This window comes from Panthera tigris, chromosome C1 (genome assembly GCF_018350195.1).
Source record: "Panthera tigris isolate Pti1 chromosome C1, P.tigris_Pti1_mat1.1, whole genome shotgun sequence".
Classification (NCBI taxonomy): domain Eukaryota; kingdom Metazoa; phylum Chordata; class Mammalia; order Carnivora; family Felidae; genus Panthera; species Panthera tigris.
Window position 1 is genome coordinate 184,138,780 of NC_056667.1, and position 20,226 is coordinate 184,159,005.

Here is a 20,226-nt window from a genome sequence, read left to right on the forward strand (position 1 = left end):
AAACAGGTTCCTTAAATCAAGATTCACTCTCCACTTAGAAATTGTTTCTCAAAGGCTAGACAAAATTTTTTGGTGTGGAGTAAATTTGGTTGTTCAACATCAAGAAAAGTGCTCGATGCTGCAATTCTTATTTATGGAGAGAAAGGGAAGCAGGGGCAGCGCTCAGTAACCCATTTCAATTCCAGGACATACCAATTCCTCCATCCACGATTCCCACGAAACCACACCTCAGAGAACTGTCCTAGTATTTTTAAACAATAATGCATATATGCAGGCCATTCATACAACATATCAGCCAGGAGTGTTTAAGTTATCTCATAAATGTTTAGGGTTTTTGAATATATATGTATAAAGTATTTATCTATAGACCTAAAAGTATCAACTACTACTGCTTTGCCCTTATTTATGTTCCCTATGAGTTAGCCAACTACAAACTTTTAAAAAGAACCTGGCTTAAAAGATTTTGCATGTTTAGCATTGACTAAGGGTGGTTTGTTAATCATTTCTGAACTCACTTTTTTTTTCTCTCTTCTGTTTATAATATTCTGAGGGAACTTCAAAACAGAAACCTGTTCCCGTATAGGTTCTGCTTCCTCTCGAGTAGTTTAGTAAGTGTTCAGCTCATAGCACCAACCATTTCTACTTAATTTTTTTAAGAAAAGGAATAAACACAGCCAACAATGTGTTGAGACTTTTCTGTTTTGATGGGAGGAATGAAAAAATATGCTGAGAAATACTGATATCAATTTAAAAAAAATGTTAGAAGAATATATTAAGTCATTATATTAACAAATAAGAAGGGAATTGGTCATTGTTGGAAACTAAATTCACTGAAAAATTAGATGAATAACATCTATCTTAATGACAGAAGTGTTATAAGTTCTCCTTCAATAGATACTGCTTTAAAAAATTAAAGCATTTACTCCTTCCTACATAAATTTTTTAAGGGAGAATTCATACAAATATAGTAACCTAAGATTTCAGTTAATCATATCTCAAACTTGAATTACAATCTGGTTTGTGAAATATTAGAAACTAATTATTTATCCAAATTCCTTATTTACAGTTCCTCCTTGAATCATTTTATTTTTCTGCTCTTAGCATCTGCTTTGAGCCTCCTTAAATGAGGGGTCTCTGGATGAACATTGCCTGCCTCACCTTGGCAACTCTTGTAATTTTCATGTGTTTTGTACAAACTAAGGTCTCTATCTTGTCAGGAGATATTAGCAATAAAGACATGGGGGAAAAAAGAGTTGTGCTAGTTTTTCCTTCTTATCTTAAACCTTCCATCAAACCCAAACTGAATGAATACACTGCAACACAGGTTTTATAAAACTGACCACTGCAAAACCTTAATAATTGCCCTTCAAGATTGATTTAGAGAAAATTTGAAAGTTGGAAGCATTAAGAATTTAAAAATTGTTTTTCTTATAAAATATATGAGATAAATAAAATACATGCACATATATTGTACCATACTGAAATCACACTGTTTATACCACTTTAATTATTTGGCCCTGACACTGGCTGTCCCCTTTGTCTGAGACTCTTCTCCACATCTCCATGTGGCTAACAGTCTCACCCCTTCAAGTCTTTCCTCCAGTACTGCCTTCACAATGAGGCCTACCCTGGATTATCTCATTTAAAATCACAATTCACTCTCACCCCAGAACTCATGATGATGCCCCTTGTCCTGTTCAGTTTTTTGTTTTTTTTTTTTTTCTTTTGGCCACATCACCTATCATTTGCTAGCTCACTATAGAATTCATTATTTATTAAGCTCATTATTTATTATCTTTTCACCCCCTTCCCACTGGAATATAAATTCTTTGAGGGCATATAAATTCTATTTTGCACACTGACCACAGTGCCTGGCACATACTAGGTACTTAATAAATATTTGTCACATTAGCCCATTAGTTACAAACTCTTTCTACATTGTGTTGTATTTTCCATATCACTAAAAATTCTTCCAAAACTTCACACCTAATTGCTTCTATAGTAATCTTTCATTTGTGGATGCTATAGTTTATTTAATCATTCCCAAACACTGAATATTTACAATGTTTCCAGTAGTCGCTATTATAAATAATGCTTTGATAAACATACTTGTGCATAAGTACATGTACCTTTTATTATTTCTGTAGGATTTATCACTAGAACTGGAATCCCTGTAAGGCAGTTATATACATTTTTAGAGCTGTTGATACATATCTCTGACTCACTTCCAGGAGGTTTTTTTTATACTACCATTAACAGTATGAGTGCCTCTAACTACATCTTTCCCAGAACTAAACATTACCTTTAAAATACCATCTTTAAACATTTTCGTGCCAATTTGGGCATCTTAAAGTCTTAACTTAGGATTTGCAGATGTTGATGAAATTATTCATGTAAGTCATAGATCTCCGTGTAGAGTAAAATAAGGAAGACATTAGAAATCCCAAAGGGTTGTCTATTTCAAATCAAAAACATGTAAAATAGCTGATGATGGAGTTGAGACACAGATAATCCCAACCACAAGCAATTCTTTCATGAGACTGGGAAGCAATATTCACTTTGGGTTAAACAATTACAAACCAAGTTTGCTCCTAGGAGACTTAATATGAACATTTAACCTAAATATGCTTTTTCCATTGGGTCCCAAATACTGACCCATTCATTCTCACTGCACTGCAAAAACAAGAATTAAGTTTTTCAAGGGTTTGCTTAACCTAATGCTAAAGCCAGTTCTTCTGTCCCCCAAGACTAGCAACCTGTTTCTAACTCCCATCCACCTGACCAATCCCAGTCACCTGGAGCTGCACTGGCTGGGTCTGTGGCACGATCCCTTCCATCTTTAGTGAGCTCAAATTAGAAACCAGGAAACAGATTTCTGAAAGTTAGTTACAAGCCTTACACTTCTACATTTGTGAGACAAATTGTGGGAAAATATGTGAGGTTCAAATTGGCAGGGAGCAATCAGTTTCTTCCTTTTTTCCATAACTAAATACTGAAAAACATTTATAAATCACGTTTTAATAAATCTCTCTACAAAGAATTGTTAAAATGGCGCTTCACTACTGTATCTGCCACTTACTAGCTGTGATTTCAGCTTCACAGTCTTGTGAGGGAGATATAATTATTATGTCCATTTTATAGATATGGGAACTAAGGCTTCATGAGATTAATGGCCAATACACAGCCAGTCCAGGATTTGAGCACAGCCTCACAGCTTATGCTTTCTCATTGTACTTTCTACTTGACTGTACACATCATTTGTTTAAGAGTGGAATTGTGCACAAGGCCTGTGGGCAACCACGGCTGAGCTGTGCCACAAGGAAATGTCCCTGCCTACCTCTTGCCTCTTGGGCATCTGGCATTTTAATAACTGCTAGATAGGTATTAACTGACTACCAAAATGCTGCTTGACATGATTTAATCTGTGACCCCTGCAGAAGGCATTTGAGAAGGAAAGAATTAAGACTCAAACAAATGGCATTAGCATGGAAAAGAGCAGGGAACAGGGAGCTGGATTTGGACAGGGGCACTGCCTGTTCCTAAGGGAAGCCCTAAGCACAGGAGAGGAGTGGAGCAGCAGAGAGAGGCAGGAGTTGATGAGCTCCAAAGAAAGAGAGAATACCATTCCCAGTGTTTGTTCTCTCTGTTCCAGGAGTCCACTGCCTCAAAAAGCTTTTCCTCAGGGTGGCTCTAGAACTGATTTCAAGCTGTAAGCCTCAACCTGGCCACACGGGATGTTCAAGTACTGAGAGACTTTCATATCAGCTCAAAGCAGCCTCTGTTCAAGTCCCTATACCCCAAGTGTCCCCATCACACCCCAAAGATACAAGCCCACGCTCGGAGGCACAGCAGCAGACCTCCAGGTGCCTTCCCCGGTGTCAGGAGCAGCAACCATTCTCATCACCGGCCATGCTGCAGGGCTCATTAAAGATCTCGAATATCACCCTTGGGAGTTCTCATCGAACATGTGACCAGGTTTCCAGCCTCTCTAGTCAGCTTATGAAGGCATGGGTGAGAGTAAAAGCCAAGAGAAGACCCTCATCTGATTCGTGAAGGAGCCCCCAACCATAAACCCTTCTGCTTATGTGGGAGAGACCAAAGGAAGGGGACCTCAATATTCTAACAAATTTAAAAACAAAAGCAGAACAAAAACATAATGAGAACCTGTTAAATCACATCTTCGGGCAGGTGCAGCTCCCGGGTCAGATCCAAGAGCGCTGAAATCTCTCCTCCAAAGCCAGTCCAGTTGCTTCCTTCTCTGGAGGAAGTCGGCCTCGCCAAGGAGAAACACGCCACAGCCAGGAACATGCAGAACCAAATTCTCAGCAAGGCCTATGAGCAGTGGGAAATTTTATCAAAATTAAATTGAAATCAAACCCAATAAAAAAAGTAGAGCATATGATTTTTTTATTGTGATAAAATACATGGAACATAAAATCTACCACTTTAACCAACTGTAAGAGTACATTAAGTATCCTCTATCACTGTATAACCATCACCACTAAACTTAATTTACACAATTTTTAAAAATCAAAGCTTGGGTCAAATTAATTTTCCCTTGAAGTTAGCCTCATGATAAAAGTTTGTCTTTGTAGAAGGCTAAAATCTCCAACCTACAATAAATCTAGTTTCACATGGTAAATTCATCACAAGAATTAATGAACTTGGTGCCTTCAATTTTTGGACAATTTTATAACAGTGCCAAATTGCTTATATTGTTAAGAAAAATCAAAAGTTAAGAGTAAAAGGATCAGATCTGCACTGTAACCTCTAGCTACATGTACTATTAAATTTAAATTCTAGTTAAACTAATTATAAAGGAAAAAATAAAATTGTCACTATTTGTGAGTGACATATATATAGAAAATCTTAAAGACGCCATCAAAAACTGTTAGAATAAACGAAATCAGTAAAGTTGCAACATACAAAATCAATACACAAAAAGCTGTTGCATTTCTATACACTAATAATGAACTATCAAAAAGAGAAATAAAGAAAATAATCCCGTTTATAATTGTATCAAAAAGAATAAAATACCCAGGAATAAGTTTAACCAAGGAGGTGAAATGTGAAATGTATATTGAAAATTAGATATTAATGAAAGAAATTGAAGACAACACATAATAACAGAAAGATAGTCCATGCCCAATATTGATTGGAAGAATCAATATGGTTAAAATGTCCACACTACCCAAAGCAGTCTACAGATTCAATGCAACCCCTATCAAAATTCCAACTACATTTTTCACAGAAATAGAATACACAATGCTAAAATTTGTATGAAGCCACAACAACCCTGACAGCTAAAGAAATCTCGAGAAAAGAACCAAGTTTCCCTGTTCTTTTCATCATGCTCCCTGAGTTCAAACTGTATTACAAAGCCATGGTAATTAAAAAAGTATAGTATTAGGGTGGTTGGGTGGCTCAGTTGGTTAAACTTCCAACTCCCGATTTCGGCTCAGGTCATGATCTCACAGTTCATGAGTTTGAGTCCTGCATCAGGCTCTCCGCTGACAGCCCAGAGCCTGCTTGGGATTCTCTCTCTCTCTCTCTCTCTCTCTCTCTGCCCTTCCTGCGTGTGCGCGTGCACTCTCTCTCTCTCAAAATAAATAAATAAACTTAAAAAAAAAGTATGGTATTGGCATAAAAACAGACCCATAGATCACTGGAACGGAATACAGAGCCCAGAAATAAACCCACACATATATGGTCAATTGATTCAGGATAAAGGAGCCAAGAACATATAATGGAGAAAGGACAGTCTCTTTAACAAATGGTGCAGGGAAAACTGGACAGTCACATGGAAAAGAATGAAACTAGAGTACAATTTTGCACCATACACAAAAATCAACTTGAAATGGATTAAAGACTTGAATGTAAGACCTGAGACCATAGAAGTCCTAGAAGAAAATATAGGTAAATTCCTTGACATAGTCTTGGCAATGATTTTTTTAATCTGACACCAAAAGCAAAAGCTAACAAGAGCAGAAATAAGTAAGTGGGATGACATCATACTAAAAAGCTCTTCACAGCAAAGGAAACCATCAACCAAATGAAATGGTAGTCTACTGAATGGGAGAAAATATTTGCAAATCATGTATCTGATAAGGGGCTAATATCCAAAATAAATAAACAATTCTTACAAGCATAGCAAAAAACAATCTGATTTAAAAATAGGCAGAAGACATGAATAGACATTTTTCCAAAGAAGGCTTACAGATGGCTAACAGGCACATGAAAAGATGCCTCAACATCCTCAATCATCAGGGAAATGTAAATCAAAACCACAGTGAGAGATCACCTCATACTTTTCAGAATGGCTATTATCAAACAAGTGTTAGTGAGGATGTGGAGAAAAGGGAACACTTGTGCGTTGGGATGACATCATACTGTATGGGAATATAATTTAGTGCAGCCACTATGGAAAACAGCATGGAGGTTCCTCAAAAAATTAAAAATAGAACTACCATATGATCCAGCAATTCCACTTCTGGGTATTTGTTTGAAGAAAATGAAAACACTCACTTGAAAAGATATCTGCCCCACTGTGTTCATTGCAGCATAATTTATAAAAGCCAAGAGATAGAAACAACCTGAGTGTCCACCCATGGATGAATGATAAAGAAATTGTGTCACACACACACACATATTATTCAGCCATAAAAAAGAAGGAAATCTTGCCATTCATTTGTAACAAAGTGAATGGGCCTCAAGGGAATTATGCTAAGTGAAATACATCTGACAAAGAAACAACAAATACCATATGATCTCTCTTATATGTAGAATCTAAACAAACAAACAAATAAAAAACAAAAAAACAGCAAACAAACAAAAAACAAGCTCATAGATACAGAGAACACATTGGTGGTTGTCAGAGGTGGGGTGTGGGGGGATTGGGAGAAATGAGTGAAGGGGAGTCAAAGGGTAAAAATAAAAAATAAAATTTAAATAAATAAATACAATATAATTAAAAATTAAATGTGGCAGTGGACACATTTCAAGGGTTTAGTAATCACACATGGCTAGGAGTCTCCCTATTGGACAGTGCAGATATAGAATATTTCCATCATCATAGAAAGCTCTACTGGATAAGCACTAAACCAGATATTCTGTAAGGAAGTCTAATATTTAAAATTAATTGGAGGCTACTCTGAATGACAACTTGTTTTGATCCTCTTCCTCCATTCCTTATTTCTGGATTTCCTGTCTCTAACCTTACCTTCCAAGGCAGATTACAGAATTGTTTTCCTATTTATTCTGGAGGACTGCTTCAGAGGACTTCTGTTTGCTGCAGACAGCATCTTTTCATGGGGCTAATTGCAGTCCCCTGTAACCAAGGATAGAGATGGCATACATGTCGGTTGGATATATAAAATTTAGGTATTTAGAGAATTGTGGTATTGCCTTAGGATGGCAGGAGTATGGGCCTTCTTTATTTAGAGGTACGTTATGGAACACCAGAGGATAAGATGGGGCCTCTAGCCACAACAAGCATAGAAAATCAGTCCAACTGCAATTTTAGAGTTGGCTGGTTTTTTTTTTCGTTTCTAATATAGACCACCATGTTGGTGGGAAGGGTAAAATGTGGAAGATACTTAAAAACATTTTGTACCTCTGGGGTGCCTGGGTGACTCAGTCAGTTAAGCATCTGACTTTGGCTCAGGTCACGATCTCGCGGTTCTCGGGTGTGAGCCCCGCATCAGGCTCTGTGCTGACAGCTCAGAGCCTGGAGCCTGCTTTGGATTCTCTGTCTCGCTCTCTCTGCCCCTCACCTGCTTGCACTCTGTCTCTCTCTCTTAAAAAATGAATAAACATTTAAAATTTTTTTTAAAAATATACTTTGCACCTCTGGGTTGTATTAAATCTAGGAACATGTTCTTTCTTTGAGTCAGGTTGGGACTCAAGCATTGGAAGCCCATGATGTTATACACACCACAAAGAAAGTCTCCAAATGTTACTAAGTGATCTCTGCTTAACACTACATCAAGATACCAAAGGACCACAGCTGGTGGGTGTGGCCAGGTGCTCGGGACACACAGCCAACTGAGGTTTAGGAATTATAAAATAAGGTTTAGGCAGTTGGTTAAATTCTCCCTCAAATCTGGAATGGCAGGGGGTGGGCATGGCGAGAACATTTAGGAGAGTTAGGGTATTAAGACATCGTAATATCTGACTACTCTCCAAATTGTTCTGATCACCCATATCTGCTCCACGGTGACTTAGAGTGACTCATACTTTGGCTGCTGCAGGAGTACAGAGCAGAAACTGTGATGCCTACAGTCTCCCCTCCTAAACAGTGTGATGTGCTTTCTGGCTTTGCCCAGCTCTCTGCCTATCCAGGCCAGCACCTCCATCTGGAACTATCATTCTGGAGCACTGCATACATTCATAAAGCCCAGAATGTCTTCAAAGAAGTATTCTTGGAGCCTGGTTCCTAAAGACCAAAGCAGTGGGAGAGATTTACAGGAGCAGCCCCCAGCTGTTAGTCAGCAATAGGGGTTCAAGGACAGGGGTGCATTTTGGTTTAGTGCAAATAACATGCCTTTTGAAGCCAGAAAATACCAGTTTGAATACAGTTTCCGCTCCTTAATAGCTATTTGGGATCTTGAACAATTTACTTGATATCTCTGAGCCTCAATTTCTCTGTAAAATTAAAAAAAAATTGTTAAGCTTCCTCTGAAGCACCAACTCCTTATCTAGAAATGTGGCAATTAAAAGGAATAGGAAAAAGCATTTATCCTGCCTTTCCTGTATAAATTGTGTATCAGGGTAGGTAGATAGCCTGAACTGATGACAGATTTTTTTTTTTTAATTTTTTTTTCAACGTTTTTTATTTATTTTTGGGACAGAGAGAGACAGAGCATGAACGGGGGAGGGGCAGAGAGAGAGGGAGACACAGAATCGGAAGCAGGCTCCAGGCTCCGAGCCATCAGCCCAGAGCCTGACGCGGGGCTCGAACTCACGGACCGCGAGATCGTGACCTGGCTGAAGTCGGACGCTTAACCGACTGCGCCACCCAGGCGCCCCGACAGATTTTTTTTTTTAACAGAAAAAAAATCCAACTAATACATGTGTAAGTACTGATATAATTAGAAAGTTGTCATTTCATAGCACCTAAGAAAATAATTATTTCAGACAAAGATAATCAATAGATGAAGCCCTCCGGAAAATTCCAGTAGTAACAAAGGTAATTCATCTTTGCACCACCAGATCTGAGATAACCAGACATTATCACATCTTGTTACAAGTGTAGCAGAAAGCTCTAGGCCCACTTTTTAAGAATTTTTGCCAAAAAAATACTGAACTTCAAACCAATCAAGCCTCTAAATCTAACTTAAAGATTATAAAAAATGTGAGTGATGGAGACAAAATTCAATGATACCACAAGAGAGTAAACAGATTCAGGACAACTGCCCCAGTTTCTACAACCAGTAATGGCAGGAGAAAAGGGAGTGGGGAGGGTGATGCAGGGCGACTGGTCTAGATCAAAACTGAGAAAGAGACAATAAATCAATGCTGTGTGTGAATGAGGTGTACATTCAGATTCAAATAAGCCCATCACAGAAAGACATTTGCCCGGGTTATACACTGGATATTAGATGGTACCAAAGAAGTATCATTTTGCCAGGTGTAAGGACACTGTGGTTATGTAAGAGAATGTCCATATTGCTTAAAGATCTATATTAAATATGTAGGAATAAAATAACATGATCTTTGGAACTTGCTTTAAAATACTTCAGTAAAATCAAAGGAAAAGAAAGAGGAAGGGTAAGGAATGGAGAGCAAAATAAAGGAAGAAAAAAAAAGTAGAGAAACAGCTCCACAGAATGAAGGAAGAAATTTAGATTAAATAAGCTAAGAGAAGCACCTAGCACAATCCCTGGTACACAGGACTCTAAATGCTTGCTTCCTTTCCTCTTTGCAAGCCCACCCTACTGTTCTGAATTCCAAAAATTCTGGATACCTTCCTGGATGGGTGTGTCCCTACCTACTAGAAATCCCTAAATATTCTAACAACACCCCCCTTCCATGCTCTCTTCTACACAAAATCATGGTGGAAGGAATCTAACTTAATTTTTGTTCTTTAGTGAAGCCAGAAATGGAAATATTTCATTATTTGAATACAGTGAAAAGACAACAAAAGCCAGAATGATAGAGATCAATAAGGATAGTATACGACACTCTTCATATTCAAGGAAATACCATTTGTGCTTCTAATAATTACAACTTAGGGGCCCATGGCGGGTGGGATTTGTAATTTTACTGAAAAGTAAATTTAGATTGCCTGCATTTTAAAGAAAAGCATCAATTTAGTCAGAAGCTTACTAGCAAGTTATTTTATTTGTGATATAAATTACATATTCAAAAGAGCTAGTTTTAATTTTATTATTTTATATTCACAATTAATCTATGTTAAAATCATCCCATGTTAACTTCAAATGATCACACCATGCAAATCAAACACATTTTGATACACAGAAGATAAAGATTCTGAATACTTCAAGCTCAAGCCCGTGGGAAACTACGACTCATCAGTTTTCGGATAAGTGACATTATTATTTAAAACAATAGTTCCGTGTGCATTTCCTGTAAAGCTGCCACTTCCTCTACAGTGGAGTCCAATGTTTCCAGAGCAGGGACTTTCAGCACTTTCAATGAATCCCAAAAAACCAGGACTTCTGAACTAATAATCTTTGTTTCATAGATGTGCTCTCCCTCCACTGAAATTCATTTCTCCCTCTCGTGTGTTCACACAGTATTTTACCGCTTTTATACAATATAACATCAAATCTAACCTACTTGTATTATATAGTTAATTGTGGACTTTTGTTCCTCCATCCAGGTTTCATACTCCCTGAGGTAGTGCCTTGTAGTTAACACTTTTTAGGTTGAGTGAATTGAATTTGGTTCCTAAGCGCTTTGCAGGCATTGGAATAACTGCAAACCAGGGTGAGTGGTGTCCATTCCAAACATACAAAAGAGAGTAAAGGGGTTGCTATGTTAACGAAGTGAGAATTGGGTTTAACAGCAGTGGGAGTACAACATATTCTTAGTGAGAAACCATGGATCCATTTTCCACCATTATCTTCATGTTTTACAAGCTGCCCTCAGAACAGTCCCATCAGCAGCTGTCAAAAGCTACCTGTACCTATGGGCTGCCTCAACCGGTCAGTACCATCACACAAGGCAAACATCTGGATCACCTTGCGCAGAAAGAGTATGATGCCATCATGCTGGTCTTGAAACAAGCAAAGCAAAACCCTGCAGCTTCCTAAATTGTGCTCTATTTAAAGAGTAATAGTTTTTCATTTTTCTTCCATTTTTGACAATTTTTTCCCACCATCATTAACGGTTCTATCAATTTTCACTAGTTTTCTCTTGAAAAGGCTGATAGTAACAATATTTTCTCAATATATTTGAACCCTCCTGATTGGGTGACCTTATTTACATTTCTATGCATGTGCATTCATCACTTTTAGTCTTAACTTTAGAGACATCTATGAGTTTGGTTAAACCTCTTTGTAAAAGGAGGGATCGATGCAATGAGATGCCTCCACTCAATGAGAAGTTTAAGCTTCATATTCTTAAAACACTTTTCTCTGAGCCTATAACAGACAGACATAAGGGTGGCTGAAATGCAGTATTTAATGAGAAGCTACAATAAAGTTGTATGTAAAGACAGTAGTTAAGGATCTGCTTAATTAAATGTCTATGCCTTCCTTACACTAACACATACTTCATGTCTCCAGTGGTATTTAATATCATCCTTTTCCCTTCTGCTTTTGTTTCATTCAGGACTTAGGACTACTGGTATAAATGGAGTTAAAATTTAACTGTTAAACAGAATTGCATTTCAGCACGAGGAACATAACTGACAAACTCAGTTTTGTTATGTTTTTAATAGCAGCCAAAAGACACAACCAGGAAAAAAACTCAGGCCTGTCATTCCTTTTCTTCTAGGAATGGGTAATTTTTTTTTTCCTCTGACCGACGATATGATGTGTGGTTTATCATAATTACTTTTAAACCGGAACTCTGATGATACCTAAACAAGAATCAACTTTTTTCATAAGTACACAGCAATCAGAAAGAGTATTTTTCAACCCTATCACCTCGCACGCAGTAACAAGTAAAGGGAAAGAAGCACAGAATCTAAAAATTAAACTGGGTGCTAGACTTGAAATCTTACAAGCGTCCTATGGTTTTAGTCTAGCTCTCTTCATATAGCCAAGTTTTTTGTTTAGTTGATTTTTTATTTATGTATTTTTTAATGAGAAGGGGAAAAAAAAGATTCTCTACCAGAAGCCATAAAAATCTCTCAGATGGTAAAACAGATAGCCCTAAAAGTTTTTGCCTAAATTCATACAAATACCTAAAATAAAACTGGCCGATTCATCTCACAGTCCTTTCAAAGAGAAGTCATTTCAAAATACAGCATCGTAGTGTCATACTGCACTGCCTCTAATTAAGTGCAGACTAGGAAAAAATTATTCTTCCTTCAGTCCACGGAAGGGGGTGAAAATTTCTCTCTTTGCAATTCAAGATTATTTTAAAGATAGACCATTTCTTTTCCAATATCTTCATCAAACAGAGCTGTTAAGAATTGTCTCTCAACCATCCATCCCCAAAGAGCACGAAGATACCCAGTATTCACCCCATATGCTCGGCTTTGAAGTGTGAAGCTGGGACCGTCCCACTAGACTCTTCCGCCACCATCAAAGCCATCTCATTACGCCCTGCGCTGAGAGTTAAAGCGCGGGGCCCTAACCGCTCCAACACAAACACTGCATTAACAAAGCAACCACAATATTCCTCCCCCACATGGCTAGAACTTGAAGAAATTTTTACCATATGTACATATGCACGAGATACGAAAATTTATTATGCTAGAACATCATTGAGAAGTACATTAAACATGCTGACTAGAACTGGATGTTATTCTAAGGGACTGAAAAAAAAAAATAAAATGCAGCTGATCTTTATGATGAAAGAAGAGAAACATCAGGCTGAAAAACGAGATCAAGTGCAATTCCTAAATTGCATTTCTACTGACACATTCTGTTGCCTGTTCTTTCTTGAAGTAGCAGAAAACAATTTGGGGGGGGGGGACAAAACTCTAGGGGACATCACTGGATGCTACTGTTCACTCTGTCATGTTCCATTCCTAAAGGGCAAATAAGCGTACAAATAATGATACACTGATAAAAGAATCTACGATTCAAAATGAACAGAACTTGCTGAGAAAAAGTAATTCCACTTGTGTCTCTGAGTTGTCAGTTTTTCACTGGCCTGGCAGTAAAAAATAAAGTGCAAAGAAAAAAAATTTGTTACCTACTATGGAAATGAGCTCATGGAGAAATGAGGGTAAACACTTGATAAATTTTCATGTAAAACTTAATCTGGCAAAATGTTAAAATATTTGTACCTAATAATTCCATTCCTTTCTTTTTGCACTAGAGAAATTCGTGCATTTGTGCACAAGAAAGACTATTCAAGAAAGTTCACTACTGCATTATATGTAGTCGGGAAAGATGAGAAATAATCTGAGTGTCCACAAATAGGGGAATAGGAAAAAATGTGATGTATTTACACTTTGATACTATACAGCATTTAAAAGGAATAAACTAGAACTATATGTAATACCATGCATGGATAGATTTCCAAGATATCTTGCTGAATGAAAAAGTTCTATTTTGATAGCATTTATATTTACACACACAAGCAATACTATATTGGGTTTATGACTATATACATACATATACATATACATACATAAACAAAAGCATGCAGAAATTCTGAATTCAGAGTGAGAATAATATACTCATACCATAACTTGGCAGGGAGTGTTCAGGAGACCAGAGATGGGGGTGATGGTCAGAGGTGAATTTTAATCTCATGTGGAAAGCTTGAAATTTTGAAAAAGAGAATTAATAAAAAGTCCTAGGCAAGGTCTAATAAAGAGTTATGAGGATCCTTCATAATGCTACTGTCTTGATGTAAAAACATGAGGTTCTTAATATTTCTAGGTCTGTTTTCAATTACAGAATGAAAAAATTCACCTATCCTCTATCTTTATTATAAAAATAGGAATCGCATGCCCCCAAACTCTTTATGTAGCATATATTTTCATGAAGAAATAGGTATCCAGGAAAATACATAGTATACTAATAGTTTGGGGATACATTTTTTATGTATTTTCATATCCTTGTATATGACATACTTTCATAGAGATATATATACAAAAGCTTGTTATTCCTGTGTAGGGCATATGCTGATATAATTACCACTTGTGTAGGCATGATATCGTTCATTTAAAGAATTATACTTTCCTGAGCGACCCAGCATATGTAATTTATGCTGTATTCAGTAATACGATGTTTTAATCTGTCCTATGGTGTTCCCTAATTGTTTCAGGTACAGATTCCATTGCCCCATCTTTCTTAGGAGAAAGTACTCCATTACACTCCTCTGATAGTCACAATACCATTAACTATGGAAAATGTAAAGATAACAGGCACTCCAGTACCGTCTGGATGTTCACAAATACTTCTTCATGTATCTTCATAATATTTCTCTGAAATAGGCACTGCATATTATTTTGCAAAGAAGAACCAACAGGGAGAAGTTGTCTACTACAGATCTTAGAATTTTAGAGCTGAAAGCACTTTAGAGATCTCCTGCTCAAGAGGTTTTCAAACATCTTGTCTTGCAATCCTTTTACTCAAAAGGCACCTTATTTGGAATCTTGATAACACAAAAGGGAGAAGAGGGATCTGCTCCCTTTATGGCGGAGGGGAATAGCCGCCCCCAACCGCTCAGCACCCTTCTCTGCAAGGCCACGGACAGTTGCCACAAACAGTGACGGCTACTTAGTGGTGGGAGGCAGAGTACCAGGACCTTTACACAGGCATTATTTCTCATAATTGTCCTCACAGGAGGATAGTATTCCCCATTGTATAGATACAAAAAAAAAAAAAAAAAAAAAAAGACTATAAAAGAGACTAAAAAATTTTCCTGATGTCAGCTGGCAAATAAGTGGCAGATCTGAAATTTGGATTCAGGTTTATTCAGCCTCAAAAATCCTTATTTTGACCACTTACCAGTTAGCTTGCCTCTCTAGCCACCCAATGTGATGCAACCCTTTAGTTCATGCTGATGAAAAATGCACAGGCACATAAACATGCATATGTAGGTGGCACTGAATTGGGCATGTCACTTCCTATGACTCTCCCTCTTAAGTAAGGGCCTCTCCCTTTCTTTCAAGCAGCTATTGAGAAGCAGGGGATGCCCCAAAGAAAAGTTCAGATGGGACATAGCAAAGCCTTGGGAATGGCTCTGCCAGAAGGAATCTTTCTGCTGGCTGATATATCATCACTGTGTAAATAGCCTTCAATAAACAGAAAGCCCACTCCCCACAGCAGCGAAGAGTTAATTTGGCTTTTCCACCCAACCAATGTTCCCCAAATCGTAAACAAATAGTCTGCATGAGTTAGTTTGGTTTCCTTGTATACGTCTGGCTCCCACACATCTTCCTGACCACTGGCCACCAACCACACTCAACAAGCTCTCAGTAATTACAAGCCTCGCCCTTACTTTCCACCATTTGCGCCTTAAACAGGCCATGTTCTCCCAGTGCCCTTTCCAGTCTCCCTGCTCTTCACCATCTCTCATTGGATGCCCATTTCCACAGAAACCATACCCACCTCTCTATATCTTCTTTTGGGGAAAAATGTTTCTTGCTCACTACTAACATTTCTTCTACAAGGAGAGAGTTCTGCTGGTCTTGCTCGGCTGTTAGAAGTTAAATTGTGGGGGCACCTGGGTGGCTCAGTTGGTTAAGTGGCCGACTTCGGCTCAGGTCATGATCTCGCAGTCGTGAGTTCGAGCCCCGCGTCGGGCTCTGTGCTGACAGCTCAGAGCCTGGAGCCTGTTTCGGATTCTGTGTCTCCCTGTCTCTGACCCTCCCCCATTCATGCTCTGTCTCTCTCTGTCTCAAAAATAAACGTTAAAAAAAAAAAAAATTAAAAAAAAAAAAAAGAAGTTAAATTGTGCCCTACTTCAAACTCCAAATTCATTTGTTGAAGTCATAGCCCCCAGGACCCCAGAATGTGACTTTATTTGGGAATAGGGACATTGTAGATAAAATTAGTTCAGAGGAAGTCATATACTGGAATAGAGTGGAGCCCAAATCCAATATGACTGGTGTCCTCATGAAAGAGACATCTGGACATAGACAATACACAAAGAAAATGACACATAAACTTGAAGAGGGCCATCTACAAGCCAAAACAGAATAGGTCCTTCTGTCCTGAACCTCAGAAGGAACCAACCCTACTAACGCCCAGATCTCAGACTTCTAGCCCCCAGAACTGTGAGATAAATTTTTGTTGTTTAAACCACCTAGTGTGTGGCACTTTGTTATTTTAGCCCTAGGAAATTAACATTGGCCATGCTCCCTCCTAAATTTCATTCCCCGATGGGGAGTTTGGGAGAGAAGCTGGGTTTGCATAGGCATACCCTTCCTCCTTCTTCCTTCTGGGGAGCTGTCAGCAGGAAACACACATTCTGGCCCACTCTTCCTTGCCAAAAGCTTTCCACAGGCAGGCCTGTGCTGCCCAGTGCTGCCTGTGACTGGCTGGATGAGTCTGTCTAATTCTCTGCTTGAGTTAGCTCATCTGTCAATGTTAGTTTCATCAGTATTAAAGGTAGTATTTCCCTTTCTCATCTGCCTTTCTTTACCATTAAACTGGTTCAAAATTTGGGTAAGGAAAAACTGTACTATTTATAACAAACACCCTCCTCTCCAACCCTGACCCCAGTCCTCACCTTCTTCTAGGCAGGGAGTGAGGTGGCCTCCTCCCTTCTTTTTTCTACTGCAATGGTATAAACTTTTTGTACTGGTTTTCCCAGCCTTCTCCTTTTGGTTGTCAAAAATTCAAACATGAACACTGACTGCTACTTCCTCATTCCCACTATAAAAATTCTACACCCCTCAAGGTAGCAAATAACTCAGCAGGAAACACACATGCATTAGGCTCTGGGGAAAGAAGTGCACAACAATTAATATCTTAAGATATTATCTTACTAATTAAAGCTGGAGAATGCGTTTTTTAATATATGCAATTTTAATAGTGAAACAAATGATAATTGATCTAATTGATAACAATGTTATAACAATATGTTGTTGTCATTACCATTACCACATGCTCTGGGTCTCCTGAAGAAGCACACCCTCACTTGATCAATGGATAGCAGGTAGAAGGGCTGTCCACATGAGGGTATGGACAGACTTGGGTTGATGTATTTCATTTCACAGGCCCATCAATGTCTTAGCATCACTATGTCATTTCTTTAGAATTTTCTAATTCTAGTTACCTTGATATTGGAAGTCACTGCAAATGCTAGGAAGCAGGGATTAAAAGAAAAAGAAACCCAGGAAAAGAATTGCCAAGGACAAGGGACCTGGGGTCAAAAAGTTAGCATTGGTGTCAGTCACCTGCTATAAATCCCTTATTAGGTCCACATTCTCTAAGAGACCATGAACAATCACATAAAATCAATCACTGGGTACTATACATACCCAAAATCAGAAAACCTAGAGCCCCTAAACTTTGATGACCCCTAGGGATGTCTTTACTAGTAAGGGGAGAGTGTTAATGTCTGCCACAATGATCCATGGTTTCATCATGAGTATGCTGAGACCCTTTACCCAGGTGAACGGGTGGGAACAAGGAGGCCTTCCAATTTTTAACTATAAATCTTACAAGTGACTTATAGACTAGGAAAGAATTATAAGAAGTGTACAGTCAGGTAGCAAAGATTTCATGTACTCCACCCATTCATCCCAATTAGAAGATTCTTAAAATATAGTCATTTTTGTCAATATTTCAATAAATCCTATTTGATACACATCAATAATGAAATGGGGAAGGAGGGAGAGCCGATACAATGGTGTGTTATCAAGCAAGTCAACATTGTGAGCAACTGGGGCTTGGCCTTGCTGGAATGGGTCTCAGGATTGTCCAACTGAGGGACAAAAGCTCAGGTCCCCCCACTGGTCATGGCTTGCCCCATGGGGTGCTAACTTGCTTGGACTTCAGGTTACTGCAGAGTCAAAGTGAAAGAAAAGAGTACAGTGTTTTCAAGCATGGTTGAGTTCACCCATAATTGCCAGTCATGGAAGAACAGGTCAGTTTATCCCAGTTCTCCTATTTGGCCTTATCCTTCCTCATCAGTACCTCTGTTTTTGCATTAGTAGATATAATCCTGTTGCATTTATTAAACCTGTAGCAATATGCATTTATGAACAACCTGGTAACTCCCTTTTGCAGTTAAAATGTGCTAAAGTCACTGGAAATCAATCTTAATATTTTAAGTACTTTCCCAATGCACAACCCCTTGTTTTTTAAGTTTCCTTAGAATATGGTGCCAGTTTCCTAAAATTCTCAAACTAAATTCTATGTCCTAAAACTATGTTAACATATGCTCGTAAAATCAGCCACTGTTTTTATGCTATGGCAATGAGGGCATTGCTGATGGTGGAGAGAATTATATTAGAACCCAGCATCTAAATTGACTAATCTCAACCAAATCCAGGGCTGTTTTATAAGACAATCTCCATAGCAACTAGAGAATCAGGGTAGAAAATTCTTGAAGTGGAAAGTTGTGCCTGATTTGCCAGATCAGCCCATGTTTTGACAATCTGTAATAAGGTAATCAAAGGGTCTCAAGACTATCACACAAGTGTTGACATCGTGTGAATCTGCCATGGCACATGTCCCCCAAGTCATAAAAATACTCGAAAAAACATCTAACAAGGCTGATAATTCTAATCAAATTCATTAATGTTTTATATATATTTATAGATAAATCAAAAAAATCAAAATCAATCATGTAAGATCTATTTCTTTATTCATATAACTTACTTAGCTAGCACATTATCTTTCCAGTCTTCTAAATAATGTCGGTTTATCTGGCATTGTACAAACATTATTTCATCTGACTAATGACATAAAACAAAAAGCAAGCTTCCATATCATTTATAAAATTCATAGCTATGGTCCAGGCTATTTTTTAATGTTTATTTATTTTTGCGAGACAGAGACAGAGCATGAGTGAGGGAGGGGTAGAGAGAGAGGGAGACACAGAATCTGAAGCAGGCTCCAGGCTCTGAGCTGTCAGCACAGAGCCTGATGCGGGACTCGAGCTCACGAGCTATGAGATCATGACCTGAGCTGAAGTCAGACGTTTAACTGACTGAGCCACCCAGGTGCCCCATGATGGTCCAGACTTTTAAAGTTGAATATCATGAGCCTACATGTTAGGTAAGCCCATTGCCACCAACAAATCACTGGGAGAACTTGCCTGAGCACCTTCTGTCCTGACCCCTCCCCCACATTTTCACTCAGTCCTTCTCATGAAGGTTTATGTGTGAATGGGAAACAAGGTCATGTTTCAGAAACCCTGGCTCCCACATGTAAAAACACTGAATAAGGAAGAAATGAAAAACATACAGGAAGCACTATGACCCACAGCAACCCTTCAGAGAAAATGCTTATGAAATATGTATAAAAGCCCAGAGATTGAGACTAAATATCTTCACTATCGAGTTGGACATAAGACAAAAAAATATATGTTCCCATAAACTTACCATTGATTCCAAATTAGGTGAATTAAGTGTTCTTGAATGATACAAACTAGTTAAAAATCATTGAAAAGAATTACAGAAGTAGGGACTTCCAAGTAAAGAGGAGAGTGTAGGCCCTTATCTTATGTTTACTTTCACTTCCTCCAAAGAACCCCAGGAAAAAGATGGGAAAGGGATACTTTTTAAAAGCAATGACTCACTCGGACAAATGGAAGAGAAATGGAAGCGGAGGCAACAGCACTGGAACTTGGAAAACAACTACACGAGTGACAAGGGACTTAAGAGCCCCAAGGCAACAAGAGGGACAGCAGAAAAGCAACCTGACTTATACCACAGGCACCTGGTCATGATCAGAAATGGCAGCCTTACGTTGGAAAGGAAGCTAACAGCAAAGCTCAAAACAGGAAGACTGGTGGGAAGTCTGTTTAAGCAGCAGTTAGAGCAACACCCCCTCCACACAGACAGGCAAGTGCCCTGCCTCCACCCTGGCAGAAGACACAAGAGGTAAAACCTAAGGCATCTGGGCTGGGGAACACTGGGCACGGCTGAGGGCAAGGATGATTAAGGAAAAGAAGGGA

General features: G+C 38.5%; 1 protein-coding gene across 1 annotated transcript in view; it reads right to left on the bottom strand.

Annotated features, from left to right (window-relative positions):
* The window catches only part of FTCDNL1 (formiminotransferase cyclodeaminase N-terminal like), a 171,730-nt gene that overhangs the window by 93,120 nt on the left and 58,384 nt on the right, over positions 1 to 20,226 (bottom strand). The window contains exons 7-8 of the mRNA XM_042995018.1: positions 9,138 to 9,160; positions 4,165 to 4,332 (exon numbers count right to left, since the gene is read on the bottom strand). Coding sequence (XP_042850952.1) covers positions 4,165 to 4,332; positions 9,138 to 9,160 — 191 coding nt within the window. The remainder of the gene's footprint in view (positions 1 to 4,164; positions 4,333 to 9,137; positions 9,161 to 20,226) is intronic.